Source organism: Ranitomeya imitator, chromosome 6, assembly GCF_032444005.1.
Source record: "Ranitomeya imitator isolate aRanImi1 chromosome 6, aRanImi1.pri, whole genome shotgun sequence".
Lineage (NCBI taxonomy): Eukaryota > Metazoa > Chordata > Amphibia > Anura > Dendrobatidae > Ranitomeya > Ranitomeya imitator.
This window is the reverse complement of record NC_091287.1, coordinates 337218677-337241531: the sequence shown is the minus strand read 5'-3', so window position 1 is coordinate 337241531 and position 22855 is coordinate 337218677. Positions and strand designations below refer to the sequence as shown.

The 22855-nt window shown below is 42.6% G+C and overlaps 1 protein-coding gene across 3 annotated transcripts in view; it reads left to right on the top strand.

Moving 5' to 3' along the window:
* Window positions 1-16738, top strand: part of LOC138642606 (TSC22 domain family protein 2-like) — a 64823-nt gene extending 48085 nt beyond the window's left edge. For 2 of the 3 annotated variants that reach the window (XM_069730869.1, XM_069730870.1), the window contains 2 exons: window positions 11756-11807; window positions 14406-16738. In XM_069730869.1, the coding sequence (XP_069586970.1) occupies window positions 11756-11807; window positions 14406-14672 (319 nt within the window). In that variant the 3' untranslated portion in view covers window positions 14673-16738. Of the gene's footprint in view, window positions 1-11755; window positions 11809-14405 lie in introns of those variants that run through there. The other variant, XR_011314073.1, reaches the window with a different exon arrangement.
* Window positions 16739-22855: the final 6117 nt, after the last annotated feature.

Here is a 22855-nt window from a genome sequence, read left to right as displayed (position 1 = left end):
CTTTATAGACTGCGCAGGCGCCAGCGCAGTCTGGCCCCCACAGAGTGACGCTCCCAGGAGATCGCGGTATGCGTAAACACTGAACGCATACCGCGATCACCAGAGAGTCAGGGACCGCCAGGAGGGTAAGTATATTCACCTTTCCCCGTTCCAGCGCTGCGTGCGGCTCTGTCTCCCGGCTCCTCTGCTGTGACAGTTCAGAGGGCGCGATGACGCACTTAATGCGCGCCGGCGCCGCCCTCTGACTTACCAGTCACAGGCAGAGGAGCCGGAGTGTGTCTTCAAGAAAATGGCGCCGGAAAGCGCGAACTGCGCAGGCGCCGATTCCTGCAGCCGGAATTGGCGCCTGCGCAGTCCGCGCTTTCCGGCGCCATTTTCTCGAAGACACACCTGCAGTGGAGCCGGACGATAGGGGAGTATGGTATTTTTATTTTTTTTTTTATATATATGGCAGCAGCATATGGGGGCATACACACTGGAGCGTCTTATGGGGTGCATATCATACAATGGTGGCGCAGGATGGGAGCAGCACATGACAACGGGTGCAGGATGGCAGCAGCACATGACAGAACGGGCGCAGGATGGGAGCAGCATATGGCAGAATGGAGGCGCAGGATGGCAGCAGCACATGACAGAACGGGCGCAGGATGGCAGCAGCACATGACAGAACGGGGGGAGGGGGGAGGGGGAGGGGGGAGGGGGGAGGGGGAGGGGGGAGGGGGGAAGGGAGGGGGGAGGGGGAAGGGAGGGGTGAGGGGGGAGGGAGGGGTGAGGGGGGAAGGGAGGGGGAGGGGGGAGGGAGAGAGGGGGGGAGGGGGGAGGGAGAGAGGGGGGGGGGAGGAAGGGAGGGGGGAGGAAGGGAGAGGGAGGGGAGGATCAACAATACAAGTGTAACAGGAATTTGTAGTATTACAATATAACAAAAGGAACGTTCATTGCAATATAGGTTATAATAGACAATTTTTTTTTTTTAGGGGGGGAGGGGGAAGGGAGAGAGGGGGGGAGGGGGAAGGGAGAGAGGGGGGGAGGGGGAAGGGAGAGAGGGGGGGAGGGGGAAGGGAGAGAGGGGGGGAGGGAGAGGGGGAGGAAGAGGGGGGAGGGGGAGGAAGGGGGGAGGGAGGGGGGGAGGAAGGGAGAGAGGGGAAGGGGGGAGGAAGGGAGAGAGGGGAAGGGGGGAGGAAGGGAGAGAGGGGAAGGGGGGAGGAAGGGAGAGAGGGAGGGGGGAGGAAGGGAGGGGGGAGGAAGGGAGAGGGAGGGGAGGATCAACAATACAAGTGTAACAGGAATTTGTAGTATTACAATATAACAAAAGGAACGTTCATTGCAATATAGGTTATAATAGACAATTTTTTTTTTTTACAAATTAATCAAGTTGTTCATAGGACTATAAGTTGGTTGCAAGCCATTTAAGGCCAATCGTATGAGAACAGCATTTAATCGAAGCATTTAGCACTTGGCACTAATCTTTTAATTAATGAGTAGTGCATGGGATTAAGAATTGAAAATTAAGAATTGTGTAATGTTACGCCTATATGTTAGAGGCGAATAGATCAAGTAATGGGAGGCGGGAAGGCCTTGTCCCATTTGTTCCACTTCTTGCAGAATCTTCCAAACTGGTTGTTGATCAGAGCGAATTTCAGTTTGTGGGATCTATGTTGTTGGAGTAGCTGAAAAATAATATCCGGATTGGGTAGTGTTTTATTCTTCCAGTGGAGAGTAATGATGCTTTTTGCTACAAGGCATAAATGAATGAGTAGCGGTTGGAGTGTTGAGTCCAATACATCCAAGTTAATAGGTAGGAGGGCCATTTGGGGGGTAAGGGTAAAGACTTTGTTGGAGAGTCTGTTAAAGGTTGTGGAAATCAGAGTCCAAAATGTTTTGACTTTAGGGCATTGCCAAAGCCTAAATCACAGCTAAATCTTTCTGAAAGTCTTTTGCAGTCAAGCAGGGGTTCTGACTTGCCTTTATCAATCCTACGAGCAGCTCAGTGAAATTTTGCTTGGTCTTCCAGACCTTATCTTGGCTTCCACTGTTCCTGTTAAGGTACCGTCACACATAGCGACGCTGCAGCGATACCGACAACGATCCGGATCGCTGCAGCGTCGCTGTTTGGTCGCTGGAGAGCTGTCACACAGACCGCTCTCCAGCGACCAACGATCCCGAGGTCCCTGGTAACCAGGGTAAACATCGGGTAACTAAGCGCAGGGCCGCGCTTAGTAACCCGATGTTTACCCTGGTTACCATCGTAAAAAAACAAACAGTACATACTTACATTCAGCTGTCTGTCCCTTGCCGTCTGTTTGCTGCACTGACTGCTGGCCGCAAAGTGAAAGCAGAGCACAGCCACAGCGGTGAGTCACCGCTGTGTGACTCACCGCTGTGCTGTGCTTTCACTTTCACTTTGCGGCCAGCAGTCAGTGCAGGAAATAGACGGCAAGGGACAGACAGCGGTAGGTAAGTATGTACTGTTTGTTTTTTTACGATGGTAACCAGGGTAAACATCGGGTTACTAAGCGCGGCCCTGCGCTTAGTTACCCGATGTTTACCCTGGTTACCAGTGAAGACATCGCTGAATCGGTGTCACACACACCGATTCAGCGATGTCTGCGGGGAGTCCAGCGACGAAATAAAGTTCTGGACTTTCTTCCCCGACCAGCGACAGCACAGCAGGGGCCTGATCGCTGCTGCCTGTCACACTGGACGATATCGCTAGCGAGGACGCTGCAACGTCACGGATCGCTAGCGATATCGTCTAGTGTGACGGTACCTTTAACTGCGACTTCTTAATTACATTTCGAATGTCACCAGCCTATGTAGGAGTTAACAGAATGAACATATATATAGGCTGTACCCAAACAGTAACTGTTAATTTTAAAGAAAAAAAAATTGTGTGGGCTCCCTTGTAATTTTAATAACCAGGAGAGGGAAACTGGGGGCTGATATTAATATCCTGGGAAGGAGCCAATAGCCATAAAGGTTGACAGGCTACAGGTCCTTCTCAAAAAATTAGCATATAGTGTTAAATTTCATTATTTACCATAATGTAATGATTACAATTAAACTTTCATATATTATAGATTCATTATCCACCAACTGAAATTTGTCAGGTCTTTTATTGTTTTAATACTGATGATTTTGGCATACAACTCCTGATAACCCAAAAAACCTGTCTCAATAAATTAGCATATCAAGAAAAGGTTCTCTAAACGACCTATTACCCTAATCTTCTGAATCAACTAATTAACTCTAAACACATGCAAAAGATACCTGAGGCTTTTATAAACTCCCTGCCTGGTTCATTACTCAAAACCCCCATCATGGGTAAGACTAGCGACCTGACAGATGTCAAGAAGGCCATCATTGACACCCTCAAGCAAGAGGGTAAGACCCAGAAAGAAATTTCTCAACAAATAGGCTGTTCCCAGAGTGCTGTATCAAGGCACCTCAATGGTAAGTCTGTTGGAAGGAAACAATGTGGCAGAAAACGCTGTACAACGAGAAGAGGAGACCGGACCCTGAGGAAGATTGTGGAGAAGGACCGATTCCAGACCTTGGGGAACCTGAGGAAGCAGTGGACTGAGTCTGGTGTGGAAACATCCAGAGCCACCGTGCACAGGCGTGTGCAGGAAATGGGCTACAGGTGCCGCATTCCCCAGGTAAAGCCACTTTTGAGCTACAGAGAAGCAGCACTGGACTGTTGCCAAGTGGTCCCAAGTACTTTTTTCTGATGAAAGCAAATTTTGCATGTCATTCGGAAATCAAGGTGCCAGAGTCTGGAGGAAGACTGGGGAGAAGGAAATGCCAAAATGCCTGAAGTCCAGTGTCAAGTACCCACAGTCAGTGATGGTGTGGGGTGCCATGTCAGCTGCTGGTGTTGGTCCACTGTGTTTCATCAAGGGCAGGGTCAATGCAGCTAGCTATCAGGAGATTTTGGAGCACTTCATGCTTCCATCGGCTGAAATGCTTTATGGAGATGAAGATTTCATTTTTCAGCACGACCTGGCACCTGCTCACAGTGCCAAAACCACTGGTAAATGGTTTACTGACCATGGTATTACTGTGCTCAATTGGCCTGCCAACTCTCCTGACCTGAACCCCATAGAGAATCTGTGGGATATTGTGAAGAGAAAGTTGAGAGACGCAAGACCCAACACTCTGGATGAGCTTAAGGCCGCTATTGAAGCATCCTGGGCCTCCATAACATCTCAGCAGTGTCACAGGCTGATTGCCTCCATGCCACGCCGCATTGAAGCAGTCATTTCTGCCAAAGGATTCCCGACCAAGTATTGAGTGCATAACTGAACATTATTATTTGTTGGTTTTTTTGTTTGTTATTAAAAAACACTTTTATTTGATTGGATGGGTGAAATATGCTAATTTATTGAGACAGGTTTTTTGGGTTATCAGGAGTTGTATGCCAAAATCATCAGTATTAAAACAATAAAAGACCTGACAAATTTCAGTTGGTGGATAATGAATCTATAATATATGAAAGTTTAATTGTAATCATTACATTATGGTAAATAATGAAATTTAACACTATATGCTAATTTTTTGAGAAGGACCTGTATTAATATCAATTCACAGCTGTTTGCTTATCCTTTACTGACTACTTTACAGGGGAATCCCAGAAAAAAAAGTTGGCATAGGGTCCCCCTATAAAATCTAACCAGCAAAGGCAAGATAGACAGCTGTGGATTATATTAATAGCCTAGGAAGGGGCCATGGCTATTGGTACCCTCCCATACTAAAAACATCAGCTCTCAGCCGCCCCAGAAAAGGTGCATCTATAAGATGCTCCAAATCTGGCGCTTAGCCTCGCTCTTAACACTTGCCTGTCGTGGTGAAAAGTGGGGTTGATATCACCTTTGTATTGTCAGGTGAAATGAAGCCCACAGATTAGTAACGGAGAGACGTCTATAAGACACCTATCCATTATTAACCCCATAGTGATAGTGCATAAAAAAAACACACTAAGTCCTTTATTTGAAATAATGACACTCCTTTAGTGAATCTTAATTATCCATACTCAAAACTCCTAAACCACTGATGCCAACATCTCCGGCAACAAAAATAAAGTGATAAACCACAATATTCCTCACCTGTCCACGGAGAAGATAATCCATAATGTCCCACGACAATCCAGATGACTTTGAGAGCAGTTTCTGATGTGGAGGTAATCTGACAAAGAAATCGCTAACGGAGTGCATCAGTATGACAGAAAATCCACTGTTTGGGGGCATAGCAGGGCTCAGAAGGGAGGGAGTACCGTTTGACTTTTTGAACACATCATTGGTTGGAATCAATGGTGGCGCCATGTCACGTTTGGAGACCCCCTGATGTACCTAACAGTGGAAACCCCCCAATTCTAACTCCAACCCTAACAGCCCTACCCGACCGTAATCACAACCCCAACCGTATACCCAGCACCCCAATCCTAACTGCAAAGAATGGGAAAAAAATACATAAGGGGTGATAAAGGGGAAGTTGATTTACAATTCTTTTTTTTTTTTTTTTTTTACTTTGGTCACTGTGATAGGGTGATTATAGTGCAGCCACTAATAGTGATTGACTGCAGCTTTTACCAGGTTAAGAGCACTAGGAGGTAAGCTAGAGACTGGACCACGGTGAGTCATTGGACGTGGTATATCTCGATTTTTCCAAAGCGTTTGATACCGTGCCGCACAAGAGGTTGGTACACAAAATGAGAATGCTTGGTCTGGGGGAAAATGTGTGTAAATGGGTTAGTAACTGGCTTAGTGATAGAAAGCAGAGGGTGGTTATAAATGGTATAGTCTCTAACTGGGTCGCTGTGACCAGTGGGGTACCGCAGGGGTCAGTATTGGGACCTGTTCTCTTCAACATATTCATTAATGATCTGGTAGAAGGTTTACACAGTAAAATATCGATATTTGCAGATGATACAAAACTATGTAAAGCAGTTAATACAAGAGAAGATAGTATTCTGCTACAGATGGATCTGGATAAGTTGGAAACTTGGGCTGAAAGGTGGCAGATGAGGTTTAACAATGATAAATGTAAGGTTATACACATGGGAAGAGGGAATCAATATCACCATTACACACTGAACGGGAAACCACTGGGTAAATCTGACAGGGAGAAGGACTTGGGGATCCTAGTTAATGATAAACTTACCTGGAGCAGCCAGTGCCAGGCAGCAGCTGCCAAGGCAAACAGGATCATGGGGTGCATTAAAAGAGGTCTGGATACACATGATGAGAGCATTATACTGCCTCTGTACAAATCCCTAGTTAGACCGCACATGGAGTACTGTGTCCAGTTTTGGGCACCGGTGCTCAGGAAGGATATAATGGAACTAGAGAGAGTCCAAAAGAGGGCAACAAAATTAATAAAGGGGATGGGAGAACTACAATACCCAGATAGATTAGCGAAATTAGGATTATTTAGTCTAGAAAAAAGACGACTGAGGGGCGATCTAATAACCATGTATAAGTATATAAGGGGACAATACAAATATCTCGCTGAGGATCTGTTTATACCAAGGAAGGTGACGGGCACAAGGGGGCATTCTTTGCGTCTGGAGGAGAGAAGGTTTTTCCACCAACATAGAAGAGGATTCTTTACTGTTAGGGCAGTGAGAATCTGGAATTGCTTGCCTGAGGAGGTGGTGATGGCGAACTCAGTCGAGGGGTTCAAGAGAGGCCTGGATGTCTTCCTGGAGCAGAACAATATTGTATCATACAATTATTAGGTTCTGTAGAAGGACGTAGATCTGGGTATTTATTATGATGGAATATAGGCTGAACTGGATGGACAAATGTCTTTTTTCGGCCTTACTAACTATGTTACTATGTTACTATGTAGGAGGACCATCGCACCCCTCACTGCTTAGAGGCTGATGGCTGAATAACACACATGTTCATGACTGTCAGGAAGAGGCTAGAATGTATAGAAGTGGAATTTTCCATTTGGGCGATACAGGAAATATTTTCAAGCTTCATTGATATTAAGTCAGGTGTTCCCCAAATCAGGTAACTTACAGGAAGGCTATGCATTCAGTATCCAGCTTTTAGGTCTTGTGACCTTTCTAAATCTGTGTAGTTGTGGAATATTTCAATCTGATGGTAATTGTTCCATTTTTATCAGGGCGAGGTTAACATGGGGCTTTGTTGCATATAAAAGCCTCACTTTTTTTATGAGTGGGGTTTTTTTCTGCTTATATTGGCTTTTGTGAGCTGCAGCTGTTACCGAAGAGGTAACAGAACTTTGTCACCTGATAAGCGTAGCTGTAAAATATTAATTTCGGCTCTGCATTTAACCCCTTCATGACCAGAGGTATTCTCGTTTTTGTTTTTTGCTCCCCTTTTTCCCAGAGCCATAGCTTCTTTATTTTTTTTGGTCAATATGGCCATGTGAGGGCTTGTTTTTTGCGGGGCGAGTTGTACCTTTGAACGACACCATTGGTTTTAACATATCGTGTATTGCAAAACAGGAAAACCATTCTAATTGCGGTGACATTGCAAAAAAAGTGCAATCCCACACTTGTTTTTTGTTTTTGCTTTTTTACTATGTTCCCTAAATGCTAAAACTGACCTGCCGATATGATTCTCCAGGTCAATACGAGTTCATAAACACCAAACATGTCTAGGTTCTCTTTTATCTAAGGGTGCGTGTCCACGGTCCGGATTGTCGGCGCTTTGGACGGAGCAGAAAACCCGCTCTGCCCAAAGCGCCGCCCCCTTCTGAACACGTGGTGATTCTGGATGTTTTCATTGCACACATCCGGAATCTCCGCACCCCATGCATAGGGACCTGTTATTTACCTTGTTGCGACGGAGCGTCCCCACAAGGTAAACAGACATGCTGAATTCTAAAAAGACGCGCCGCATGTCCATAGGCGCAGGGCCGCCGGGTGCACTGCTGTCAGAATTTAACAGCGCCATTTGACAGGTTAACAGCTGCTGGAGGATCTCGATTCCTCCTTCGGTTGTTGGGGCACATGCCATCTGTTCAAAACAGCTGACTTGTGCTGGAAAAGATGTGGGCTCACCGCTGGAGCCCATATCAAAGGGATTATTATCTCCGATGGTGGAAAGGGGTTAAAGGTCACATCAGTTGATTCATTCTGCCTAACCATAGATTTCTGCCTTTAAAACACCCTTGACCGCTGGTGCTGTCCCAGTGCTGCTGCAACGGATTATCCAGCAATCGCATAACAGCGTAATGTCACGTGAACCCTGCAGACAATCAGTGGCTGCTTCGCTCTCCCTGCCTTTAGACATATTGCTTGCATCCAGAGGACAAGACAGCAGTAACATTAACTTCTCTGGATGTTGGTAATTTGTCTAAAGGCGGGGAGAGTGAAGTGGCCATTGATTGGCTTCATTTCATAATGTATATTCTTATCACATGATCTACATGAACATAACTAAACTATAAAAATACAATTGTACAGCTTTTCTTGGTGTACCAAAAGTGTTTTATTTATTTTTTTAAAATCCTAGTACTATATTATGAGGCAAATAATGTATTGCACAGCTGTGTTAAGCTGTCCACATAAATCGCTGTCAGCTGAAGCCTCTCCTTTGGCCAGTAGCCATCACATTGGATCCCCACATGCACGCTTGGTAGACAGTCAAACGTGATTAAGGCTATGTGCACACGTTGCGGATTAGGCTTTGGAATTTCTAGTGCGGATTCTGCCTCTCCTGGCATAAAACGCACCAGCGGTTCCGCAGCGTTTTTTGTGCGTTTTTGCTGCGGTTTTCTTGCGGATTTGCTGCGGTTTTTACCCCTGCGGTTTTCTATAATGGAATGGGTACAAAAACGCTGCAGATTCACAAAAAAGTGACATGCTACTTCTTTTAAACTGCAGCGTTTCCGCAGTGGATTTTCCGCAAAGTGTGCACAGCATTTTTTTTTTTTCTCATTGATTTACATTGTACTGTAAATCAATTGCGGATCTGCAGCGTTTCTGCACCTCAAAAAAAAAACGCTGCGGATCCGCTGAGAATCCGCAACGTGTGCACATAGCCTGAAAGTACCATAAATCTAATATAAAAGGGTTTCTGCAGTCCTCCATATAGAGCACTATGGCTACTTAAAGGGTTTGCAGTCCTAGAGAGACGATCCCCACATAGACCCCTCCTCATTGGTGAACTGCTGGTATGTAGACTGGTTAGACCAGAGGTCCCCAACTCCAGTCCTCAAGGCCCACCAACAAGGTCATGTTTTCAGGATTTCCTTAGTCTTGCCCAGGTAATAATTGCATCACCTGTGCAATGCAAAGGAAATCCTGAAAACATGACCTGTTGGTGGGCCTTGAGGACTGGAGTTGGGGACCTCTGGGTTAGACGACCCTGTCCTCCATGATGACGTTGGATCTCTGCACAGATTACTACGCCAAAGTGAATATTGATGGGCACAATGGAGCTGGATGTACATCACTGCCCATCTGACCCGTTTAGCAGATTTCACAGATATGCCTACACGTTTGTCAAACACAATCTGACATGCAGGATCTTTTCACATGTCGGTCAGCACTAGTGATGAGCGAATATACTCGTTACTCGAGATTTCCCAAGCACACTCGGGGGTCCTCCGAGTATTTTTTAGTGCTCGGAGATTGTTTTCCTCACCTCAGCTGAATGACTTACATCTCTTAGCCAGCTTGATTACATGTGGGGATTCCCTAGCAACCAGGCAACCCCCACATGTACTTATGCGGGCTAACAGATGTAAATCATTCAGCTGCAGCGACAAAAACTAAAACTCCGAGCACTAAAAATACTCGAAGGACACCCGAGCGTGCTCGAGAAATCTCGAGTAACGAGTATATTCGCTCATCATTAGTCGGCACCTAAATGGACTATTGACATGAAACGAAGGCGAGAAGGTTGGAAAACGGAAATGCTCACCCTCAGAACTGATCGCCTCTCTGGAGTAGAACACATTAAACTAACGCTATGGTGCACATTTACAAAGAAACATGGTATTCACCGATCTCATTCATTACTATTAGAACACTGAATGAAAATGTGAAAATGTTTTCAAGCAACCTTAGTCGTACACCTCACCGCGGAGGTGCTGTAGTGGTTTGTTAATGTTTGACCATTTCTGGCGAAATTTATAGAAAATGTATCTGGCGGCAGGTGGTCCTCCATCTACTTCACAAAAAAAGAGAAAAGGGCTAGAAGTTACGTAGATGCTTTTGTACAAGCCACTCATAGCATATATATTTATATTTCCACAAGTGCGGCATGTAGCCTTTTATAAATGGCCCTAATGTATGTAGATTTGCTGCAGTTCCTGCACTTCTGTCAATCATACCCATATATAAATTATAACATGGTGTTACAAGCTGAACACCTAGTCACGTCAACTAAAACACCAGTGAAATTCGTCCTAAATGTGGGCATATAACTTATACCAAGTCCCATATAGCGTGCAAGCTCTTGGGATGCAAAGTTTTACAGTGATGGTAAAAATGACCTATTTGTAGGACATTGTAATTAAGCTGGCATGTCGTAGTCACAGAGGACGGGACTGACCGTCGGCAAGAAGCTGGTTATTACTACAGCTTTAAATGACCTGAGAATAGACATTTCTATTGCACGTAATATGTAACCTGTAAATCCACCCTCAGAGGAGCTGGCAGCTCTCCCTGATGGCCGCCCCAGCAGTGACACCGGTCACATCGGTGTTTAGCTGCTTGCACAGACGCGGGTACAGTAGGGGCATCAGCAGTGTGCGCTTACAACTGTCACAGGAAACCAGGATCCGTAATATTTTGCTTATTGCAACTGTAGTTTTACTAACACTTTTACAGTATTGTGATTTTCTTGAGTTGTCATTGAATCTTCTATGAAGGCCAAAATTTCTGTTTTGTGTAAATGTCGCTCACCTTTTTCTACGTGATGCGGTCAATTGTCAGAACAAAATACCGCAATGGCCTCTTTCACATATCAGTTTTTTGCCATCAGTCACAATCTGTCGAATTTTTGAAAAACGGATCTGTTGCAGATTGTGAAAAACTGATGAGACGGATCTGACTAGCTGATCTGGCTAATTGGATCCTTAAAAAAATCGTAGCATGCTCAGTGTAAAAAATACGGAATCCGTTGCCAGACTCCATCATTTGACTCGGCGCCATAGGCTTCCATTCCAGCAAACGGATGGCAACGGATCTATCGCTGTCCGTTTTTCAACGGACACAAAGTTACTTTGTCCGCTGTCTCTGGCCACCAGCCAGACAATTTTCAACGGAACCAGCGAACGGATGAAATGTGAGGCCATTTGTCGCAATCCGTCGCTAATACAAGTCTGAGAAAAAACGGATCCAGTGGCATCAGCTGCTGGATCCGGTTTTTTTTTTCTCAAAATTCGACTGATTGTGGCTGATGGCAAAAAAAACTGATGTGTGAAAGGAGCCGAAACGTTTTCAGTTCTGTAAATTTCCCTTTTAGATTGCCAGAAAGCATGATTAATTACTGACAGCTTTGGTGGCATGATCACACCCGTGTAATTTTTTTGCTTGGATTGATGCTTCTATCTCTGCAATCTGAAATTTTGTGTAAAGTTGAATAATTGTATTCCACAAAGCAGTAAATATTTTCCATGGCTGTTTGTCGGGACTGATATTGACTGATGATATACTGATCTTGGAAATATTGGTTTGCATCCCAGCAGTGCAGCAAACTGTAATATTTTTTTGTAATATTTTATGTTTTTGTAATTTGTAATATTTTATGTTTTTGTTGTTTTTTTTCCTCAGCTCAACGAGTGCGAATGTTGTAGCCATCGACAACAAGATAGAGCAGGCCATGGTAAGTGCATTCTTGGATTATAGGTTTCTAAACTGAGGAGCAACTCGTTGTATGATTAGGTATTCATCAGTCTGGCTTCTGACAGGTCACTGATCCCTCACTGACCCGCCCCCTAATTTACATAAGGAATGTGAGTGTGGTATCCATAAATTCATTTTAAAAAAAATAAAAAATCAGTTTGAAAATGGTGCGATCATTCTGCAGCACAGGCACCTCCACCTAAGCAGAGCACCACATGAAACCCTCCACTCCGCCCCGGGGCACGAGCATATCATTAAGATGGATTTCAACTGCCAAAGGTATCATTTTAATCAGTATAACGGCACCGACCTGACACTGTGTAGGTTACTGTGCACAATCCTGCTGACAGGTTCCCTTTTTTAAAAAAAATATATATATATATATATATATATATATATATATATATATATATATATATATATATATATATATATATATATATATATATATATATATATATTTTTTTTTTTTTAAAAACTCTTCTACAACACTTTTCCACTTCCTGCCCTGAAAGCCATTTGGCGTATGTTCACATGTTGCTTTTTGCAGCTTTTTTTTTTCCCCTGCTGAAGAAAAAGCGGCAAACAAAAAGCAGGTTTTGCTGCTTTTCTTTGTGTTTTTTTATCTCCTTGTGCTGCCTTTTTTAAGAATCTGAAGCTCCCCTTTGTTTCCACCATGCAACCATAAACTGTGCTAGGTGTTAGTCCACCATAAAACATTTTTGGAAAAATAGGCAGTTTGTTCAACTTATGTAGGGGAAAAAAGATTGGGTGCATATTCTGAATAGAAAGTTCATGAAAGTTACACATCGATATACAATTGCAAATGTAAAGGCAGACAGGGAAGTTAAATTTGTCACAGTTTAACGAAGACATTGGAAGTGTATTGAGGTAGCAGGCATTGTTTACCTAAGGATACTTTCACACTAGCGTCGGCCCGACGTACCGACGCAAACTGCGAAAAAAAGAACAACGTGGGCAACGGATGCAGTCAGAAATGGCGGACTTGACGCACCAAAAGACGTTCCATGGAACTTTTTTTGTGCCGACGGTCCGCCAAAACACGACGCATCCGGATGCGACGTGTGGCGATACGTCGCAATGCGTCGCTAATGAGTGTCTATGGAGAAAAAAACGCATCTTGCGGGCAACTTTGCAGGATGCGTTTTTACTCCAAAACAACGCATTGCAACGTACGTCAAAAAACGCTAGTGTGAAAGTAGCCTAAAGGCCCCTTCACATTAAGCGACGCTGCAGCGATACCGACAACGATCCGGATCGCTGCAGCGTCGCTGTTTGGTCGCTGGAGAGCTGTCACACAGACAGCTCTCCAGCGACCAACGATGCCGGTAACCAGGGTAAACATCGGGTAACTAAGCGCAGGGCCGCGCTTAGTAACCCGATGTTTACCCTGGTTACCATCCTAAAAGTAAAAAAAAACAAACACTACATACTTACCTAACGCTGTCTGTCCTCCAGCGCTGTGCTCTGCACTCCTCCTGTACTGGCTGTGAGCACAGCGGCCGGAAAGCAGAGCGGTGACGTCACCGCTCTGCTTTCCGGCTGACCGACGCTCAAAGCCAGTACAGGAGGAGTGCAGAGCACAGCGCTGGAGGACAGACAGCGGTAGGTAAGTATGTAGTGTTTGTTTTTTTTACTTTTAGGATGGTAACCAGGGTAAACATCGGGTTACTAAGCGCGGCCCTGCGCTTAGTTACCCGATGTTTACCCTGGTTACCAGTGAAGACATCGCTGGATCGGTGTCACACACGCCGATCCAGCGATGTCAGCAGGAGTCCAGCGACTAAATAAAGTTCTGGACTTTATTCAGCGACCAACGATCTCCCAGCAGGGGCCTGATCGTTTGTCGCTGTCACACATAACGATTTCATTAACGATATCGTTGCTACGTCACAAAAAGCAACGATATCGTTAACAATATCGTTATGTGTGAAGGTACCTTAAGACATTGGCAGTGCATTGAGGTGGCTGGCATTGTTTACTTTCACACATTGGCAGTGCATTGAGGTGGCGGGCATTGTTTACTTTCACACATATTTAATTAGACAATACTAACACTTGTTTATTGCTTTTTATTGTTAAAAAAAATTGCTGCAAAAGCGCAGAAAGTGACATGCTAGTTTTAATAAAGCAGTTTTCCAATTCAGTCAGGAAAAAAAAGCGTGTGCATGAGACTTCTGAAATCTCACTGCTTTTGCTGGTACTGTAAACCGCAAGGTTTTTAATTTGCATAAAAACACAGAAAAAACTTAACGTGTGAACATAGCCTAACTCAGAGGGGAAAAAGCACTCTGAACTCATAACAGGTCTGTCAAGGGCTTTTTTTTCTTTTAAGAAAGTGAAGCGTCATTGACTTGTAGCCATAAGTGCGAATACTCGCCCACTTCATAGTAGATGAAAGCTTTCTACTGTACACAAGATTTAGTGCTCTAAATCCCAGCGCTGGAAACAGAGGTTCTTTCACTTTAGCCAGTAAAATAGAGGGGTTAGATTTCCTTAGGGACTCTGTAAGGCCAAGTATTAATAGTTTTTTTTTTTTTTTTTTTTGTTCTTCTAGGACCTGGTAAAAAGCCATTTGATGTACGCGGTACGAGAAGAGGTGGAAGTCCTAAAGGAACAAATAAAGGAATTAATAGAGAAAAACTCTACACTTGAACGTGAAAATGCACTGTTAAAAACCCTTTCTAACAGCGATCAGCTGTCTCAACTTTCGACCCAAGTGGGTCTTGGCACCTTTCAACAGCCACCTCCAGTGACTACAGCTCCTCACACGGCTCCACAGACCGCACACCCACCGCAGCAACCGAATGTTTCTTCGGCGTAAAAAGTGTACAAAAAACTGCTTTCTCGCCTCGTTCAGAAATCTGAAAGCAATCTGTCCTTGTGTGCCACTGCTGTTCTTTCCACTTTAAAAATGAAAAAAAAATGAGAAAAAGAGCAAGTAGCCATGCTTCATTTGTGTGTTTTGGCCTTTTCAGTATTAGACAATCGTACTCCCTGATCTCTCGCTGTGAGAGAGGTGATGCCTATTGCTTTGCGTATCAGGTTTTTAACACAAATGAATGGTAAAATCTTTATATATATACGCGCATATACACATGCACATACAGAAAACATACATTCTTTGAATACTGACAATGAATGTGTGCAGGTCACTAGATCCTCTGGAAAGGGGTCAAGAGCAGCACTTTATGTTCTAGAAAACGTAAAAAAAAAATGCACGTCTTGTTAGAAAGGACTCTACATTGGTACTAAAGCCATCCATTGTTCATACTGATTAATCGCTGTGGTTTTTAGAAAAGCATGATGGACTTTGTCACCACCGTCATGACCTGTCTGCCATCGGATGACGAGTCCATGTCCTGGGAAACCATTATAAACCTTCCTGCCTGGCGCCTCCTTTTTCTAATATTCAATCAGCCTATTTAAAGGGTATAATGAAATTCGTCTACAATGTTAAGGGACCCGCTTATGATGAGAACCGGGGTCTTTGTATAGTGGGCTTCTTGCCATCTGCTTCCCGCTGCATTTATTTACGGTAATATGGTAGAACATAGTTGTATTCTAGATTGCTCTGGATGTTCTCCAGGTATTGTCCTATGTTGACGTGCTTGTTGGCTTAAAGGAGCGGCGCGTCCTGTGCGTCTCCTGCATTGCTATTCATGAACAGCTAATCTATATGAATTGATCACTCATTTTATGGATTATATGGTTGGTTTTCTGAAACATAAACTGCTGCTAGAACGGATTGTTAAGGTCTGATATCCAGCAATGGGTCTTACTTAGAGCTTTGGTGGCTCTCCCAGGGGGGAAAGCGTCTCGTTATTTTAGACTATACTCTGAGCCATGTTTTGTCAGTTCTACGTAAGCAAAACTAATCATCGTATTCCTAGCGAGAGCCACCGTACTTTAAGTAACTTTTTTTTTTTGCCTCTTTTCAGTTTCATTTAAATGTTTTGTGTTTTATTTATTACAGGGCTGCTATTTTCTTAATATGTATGAACAATGTCACAGACACTCTTTATTTTATTTTCCTTTATATAGAGAATAAATGTAAATCTATCATAAATAGTAGAGAAACAAGATTGCATCCGATAGGGCAATAACTGAGCATACCTATCCAGGCATATATATATATATATGTATATCTAACACTAACAGCAATCTTACGTCTTGGTATTTATTTTACAATATAGAAACGATCCAGTCTGAATGTAAATTTTGTAAAGAGTAAGTATGGAAACCTATTGCACCTGTACAGGAGTGAGACAGTTGTGATGCTAAATAAATGATAGATTAGATATTTTGATGAAGAAAACTTTGTTCATTTCTCTTCTTTCCCACTGTGGGAGGAATAAAAAAAAATTGCCATGATTCCTATGCTTTTTAGAAAATTTATGTGAATTTTTTTTTTTTTTTTTTTTTTTTTTTTAGGGTGGGATAAAAAAAAACTGTGAAATTGTTCAACCTACTTTGTAACCAAAGAAGCAAAGCTGTGTAACTTTTTTTTTTTGTTTTATTTTATGCACATTCTCTGTATTTTTATTCGGTGTTCTATCATTCACATTATTTTTCCTTTTTGCTGTTTAGCATGATCTGCATGACCTATTATCTCTGAACCACTTTCGTACCTCATGTTTTTTTGTCCAGCACTCTTAATGTATATGTAATCTGTGAACTGCGTCCAATAAACAGAGCAAACAGCTGGTGTCGGTGGAGAAGAGCTAGTGTGAAATGTGCACTAGCTGTTAGACAAGACTAAAAAAAAAAAAAAGTTAGTGAGCCATCTTTTGTTCATTTAAAATGGTGTTATGAATTTCGTATGCAGAAAAACAAGTTTTGTTACATTGCATATTTTAATGTATTTAATAAATTCTACATGCAGATTGAGTGGAGTGTATAAGGAGTATTTACATTTACCAAGATACAAATGTACATTTCATAAATCTGCAAGCACATCTGTTTGTTTCTAGCCATTCACATCTGTCCAATTATTGTAAAAATATCTATTTTAACACCCTTTTATGAAAATATTAAATTGCAGTTTTGTTCAAATATGTGACTCTAGAATATGTTCCAAGCATTCTGGTATTTTTACACCAAATGTTCATTGCAAGACATTCTATTCCGCATTAAAAGGGTTGTCTTGTGATTGATTTTTTTTTTCTTTACAGGAGAGAATTGTTTACCTGCCACTTAGCTTCCAGCTTGGTTCACTTCTGAATGGTCAATTCAAACCAGTGGTATAGCTGAGACGCTGGCCCGGACTGTGCCCTTTCTGGTGCTGCAAATACAGGCAGATTTGCCTCGGGCACAGTGTTTGTTTGGGTCCAGCCAGCTTCAGAGCAGAGCTTGAATGCTGTAAATTACTTCTAATCTCTGTTCTCACTGCCTAGAAGACCAGCAGATGTGGGTGGTAAACTAGTCAGTACAGTTGCTTCTCACAAAATTAGAGTATCATCAAAGTTAATTTATTCCAGTTCTTCAATACACAAAGTGAAACTCATATATTTTATATAGCCATTACATACAGAGTGATCTATTTCAAGTGTTTATTTCTGTTAATGTTGATGATTATGGCTTACAGCCAAAGAAAACCCAAAAGCCATTATCTCAGTAAAATAGAATAATTAACAAAAAACACCTGCAAAGGCTACTTAAGCATTTAAAAAGGTATGTTCTGTTTCACTAGACTCCACAATCATGGGGAAGACTGCTGACTTGAAATATCCAGAATGCAGTCATTGACAAACTCCACAAGGAGGGTAATCCTCAAAAGGTCATTGCTAATGAAGCTGGCTATTCAAAGTGCTGTATCCAAGCATATTAATGGAAAGTTGAGAGGAAGGAAAACGTGTGGTAGAAGAAAGTGCACAACCAACCAGGATAACCGCAGCCTTGAAAGGATTTAGAAAAGGCCATTCCAAAATTTTGTGGCGATTCACAAGGAGTGGACTGCTGCTGGAGTCATTGCTTCAAAGCCACCACACACAGACGTATCCAGGACATGCGCTGCAAGTGTCACATTCCTTGTGCCAAGCCACTTATGGCCAATAGACAACGCCAGAAGCGTCTTACCTGGGCCAAGGAGAAAAAGAACTGGACTGTTGCTCAGTGGTCCAAGGTGATGATTTCAGATGAAAGTAAATTTTGCATTTCATTTGGAAATCAAGGTCCCAGAGTCTGGAGGAAGAGTGGAGAGGCCACAATCCAAGGTGCTTGAGGTCTAGTGTGAAGTTTCCACAATCAGTGATGGTTTGAGCAGCCATGTCATTTGCTGGTGTTGTTCCACTGTGTTTTATCAAGACCAAAGTCAGCGCGCAGTCTACCAGGAAATTTTAGAGCACTTCATGCTTTCCTTTGCTGACAAGCTTTTGGAGAAAAAAAATTTCTTTCTCTAGCAGGACTTGCCACCTGTCCACACTGCCAAAAGTACCAATACCTGGTTTACAAACCACAGTATCAATGTGCTAGACTGGCCAGCAAACTCGCCTGACCTTAACCCCATAGAGAATCTAAGGGGTATTTTCAAGAGGAAGATGAGACACCAGACCCAACAATGCAGATGAGCTGAAGGCTGCTGTCAAAGCAACCTGGGCTTCCATAACACCTCAGCAGTGGCACAGGCTGATCGCCTCCATACCACGCCGCATTGATGCCAAAGGAACTCCGACCAAGTATTGAGTGCATTTACTGAACATACATTTCAGATTTTAAAATAATTTTTCAAGCTGATGCTATAAAATATTCTAATTTACTGAGAAAATGACTTTTGGTTTTCATTGGCTGTAAGCCATAATCATCAACATTAACAGAAATAAACACTTGAAATAGATCACTCTGTAATGACTCTATATAATGAGTTTCACTTTTTGTTTTGAAGAACGGAAATGAATTAACTTTTTGATTTTCTAGTTTTGTGAGAAGCACCTGTAAGCAGTAAAGAATACATATAAAAATCCTTCCACTCTTGATCTGAGGATTTTTAATTTAGACGTAAACTGTCAAAATTATAAACTTTTAAGGCTGTAATCACATTTGCACTTGTTCATATGTTTAGGACTTTTTTATATATTTTTTTTCCTTAATACTGTCATTTTAAGAGTAAAAAATGGGCTGCATTTAGATGTACATTGTGTAACCTAAGTCTTTGGGTTTAATAGAAGAACCATTCCCATTAAGATCGTTGTCCAGTGAAGCGCTTGTTGGAATGTCTCCGGACTCGCTGATTTTTTATTTATTTTTTTTTTTTCAAAGAAAAATGTTTAGTTCTTTTTTCCAAGCAAATGTTGTCACTCAAGTTAAAGAGAACCTGACAGCTGATATATGCTGCCTAGTCCATGCCAGAATTTAGCAGCAGGAGCATGAAGGAGAACTGTGAAAAGAACTTGTCCATCAGGTGAGCTGGGAGGAGATCGGGCTTATAGCCTGAAAATATCACTTAGGCTGGGGTCACATTTGCGAGGCTCTCGCATCAATACCAGACGTTGCCACCGGCACTCGGGACCGGAGTGTGCGGCTGGATGTATAATGCAGCTGAACGCTCCAGTCCTGAGTGCCGGCGGCAACGTCCGGTATTGATGCGAGAGACTCTCGAGTTTCTTGGATTACACACGCAAGTGTGACCCCGGCCTTAGATCAAAAATCTGGCAGTATATAGTTTGATTCAGAAAGGCTTAGTCATTCTAGGATGGCTTTCTAAAGTACAAAAACAGCTATTTAATGATATAAGCAAAACTTATTAGATGATTTAACAGATGTGGGACCCTGGTCTAGTGGTCACATCCGCAATCGATGTGAGGCCAAAAAACTGCCTCCAAAATGCTGGGATCCCTGCTGCTGCTTCTGGATTAAGATTTGAGGATCCTCAGTCATCTTTTCAGTTAGCTATTAAAAGGTAACAAATTGCAAGCTTTCAAAGCTACTCCTTTCTCTTCATCAGTCATAGAATAACACACAATCTGAAGTCACATTTATTTACAACAGGACACGGGAATAATGCAATAGATAAGATGAGTGAAGTGACGCAGACCTCTCAGTATGGGAAGGGGCAAACTGTTATTACTGATAATATTGGAACAGTTCATATTCTCTAAAGAAGCGTTTACAGGAATTCTTACCGCTCATTGTAATCTTGCCCTTACTAATAACCTCTATACATATCTGATGAGTTAAATGTGTTTTTTTTTTGTGGGGCAGTTTTTTTTTTTTTAAGCACAAAAACTTGATTTATTAATATGTAAGTCTATTGTCCACAAATTCTTGAAAAGAGATAATGAAGGCACTCACCAGTCTTCCAAAAGATTCCTTTATTGAGTGCCTTCATTATCTCTTTTCAAGAATTTGTGGACAATAGACTGTCATTTCTGAAGAGCACCCGAAGTCCCATGTTATCACGGTTTTTGGAGAGTGACATCTAGCAATATATTGTGTTACCACCTGAAGTTGGTCCAGTGTCGACCCGAGTTGTGGGGGCAGTGCCGCTCATTTCTTTCCTTTCTGGACTTTATTAATATGTAATTTTCTGAACCTGTCGTGTCCAAAGACCTGTAGCTATAATGGTATTTTGCAGGTAAGTAGCATATAAATAATGCTTTGGCTTACTGATAGTGTGGATACAGGGAGAAAAGAAGTTACATTCACCACTGAATACATAGAGGGCACCGCAGTCACTCCCCGGAGGGCACTGCAGTCACTCCCCGGAGGGCACCGCAGTCACTCTATGGGCTGAGAAGTGATTACATGGTGCTCACTGTATAGTGAATGGAATCTGCTTAACAGGTGAGGTCTCTGCCTCTACATCAGGCTGCGCTCAGATATGGAAGCAAATATCTGATCACCAATTCCCTTTACATAATGGCTGGTGATTGAGACTAACCATGTAAGATGGTGGCCTTGTAATATTAAATTATATTGTTAGAATCTGTCTAAATCATGAAACACACTAAGTTAAATATTGTAGTACTGAGGAAGATACTAGTTTCTTCTACAGTAGGACCTGGTGGCTGAAGCGCAGTTGAATCTTGCGAATTAATAGTTTGGGGTTTATTTGTTTTTTGATCTGTAGTAATTGAGCCCTAGAGATCGTATAACAATTCTCAAAATGACTGGACGGAGCAGGATGCTGCAGTACCACATCCTGCATATTCTGCTGCAGCCACATTAGTGGCATTTAGGAAATGATTGAGATATCAGAAGTTATTAAAAATGTGTGCTTTCATTTTAATGTATATTGTGCTTGTTTTGTTTTTTTTTCCAAAGATCCTTCTGTACTTCTTTTCATCTCTCCAGTTTATCATCCCTGTAATGTTATGGGACTTGTCTTTGATTCACGATTAGTCTTAGTCTAAATCACAGTAAGATTTTGGTAAACTACAGCTCGGTGATTAAGATGATAAACATTCAGGTGCACATTCACCCTGGATATTTTTCAGACAAATCTCAGGATAAAAAGTTTATTTGCAAATACCCTGCAGTACATAAATGGTAATAGTACCTGTAAATGACATGGAGTACTTGGTTGACACTGTTTTGATAAAAAGAGCGTAAAAGTGTAATGTAGGGAAACGAGTAGGTGGGGAGAGTCAGAACTTGGTTTGAACAGTCATTCGGTGCTGACAGATTCCTTTTACTGTAGTAGGTGGGCTTTTGGGCAGGCAGAGGATAACATACTTTAATACATGGAAAACATTGGTGCCATGGCAAAACCAATGCACCCTATGATCACCTCCATTTGTAAAACCAGTTAGGTGATGGTGTCAGTATCACTGTAAACCCAGATTAAGATGTCTAACCTAATGCTAAAATATGTCAGTCTCTTCATCAGCATACAAAATTAAATTAGGTGCTAAATTTAGACTTTAGACCACAAAATCATTTGTACTTCCAGACTTTATACCTAATAGACAAGACTGATCTGCACACCCCATAGTAGGAGAGGAAAGTGGGGAAAATAAGTATTTGATACACTGCCAATTTTGCAAGTTTTCCTACCTACAAAGAATGGAGTGGTATGTAATTGATTGTAGGTACACTTCAACTGTGAAAGACAGAATCTAAAAATTAATACCAGAAAATAACATTTTATAATTTTTAAATAGCATTTTATTAGTATTTGATCTATCAACCAGCAAGAATTCTGGCTCCCATAGACCTGTTAGGCTACTTTTACACTAGCGTCGTACTCGGCCCGTCGCACCGATGCATACTGTGGAAGCGCCGCACAACAGGGGCAGCGGATTCATTTTTCCAATGCATCCGCTGCCCCATTGTGAGTTGCATGCGCGGTCGGAAATGGCAGACACGACACAATAAAATGTTGCAAGCAACTTTTTTTGTTCAGATGGTCCGCCACAACACGACGTAACCATCGCACGACGGTTGCGACGTGTGGCAATGCGTTGCTAATGTTAGTCTATGGGGAAAAAACGCATCCTGCAGGCAACTTTGCAGGATGCGTTTTTCCCCCAAAACGACGCATTGCGACGTATCCCAAACGAAGCTAGTGTGAAAGTAGCCTTAGTTCTTTAAAAAGCCCTCCTACTTTTCACTCATTACCTGTATTAATTGCACCTGTATAAAAGACACTTGTCCACACAATCACACTCCAACCTCACCACTTTGGCCAAGACCAAAGAGCTGTCAAAGGACACCAGGGGAAAAATTGTAGGCCTGCACAATGCTGGAATGGGCTAAAGGACAATAGGCAAGCAGCTTGGTGAGATGGCAAAACTGGACACAATTATTAGAAAATGAAACAAAATGACTGTCAATCTTCCTTGGTCTGGGGCTCCATGTACGATCTCGCCTCGTGGAGTAAAGATGATTTTGAGAAAGGTCATAAATCTGCCCAGAACTACATGGGAGAACCTTGTCAATGACCTCGAGAGCTGTGACGACAGTTTCTAACATTACCTTTAGTAACACACTACGCTGTCATGGATTGAAATACTGCAGGGCACACAAGGTCCCCCCTGCTCACACCAGCCCATGTACATGCCCATTTTA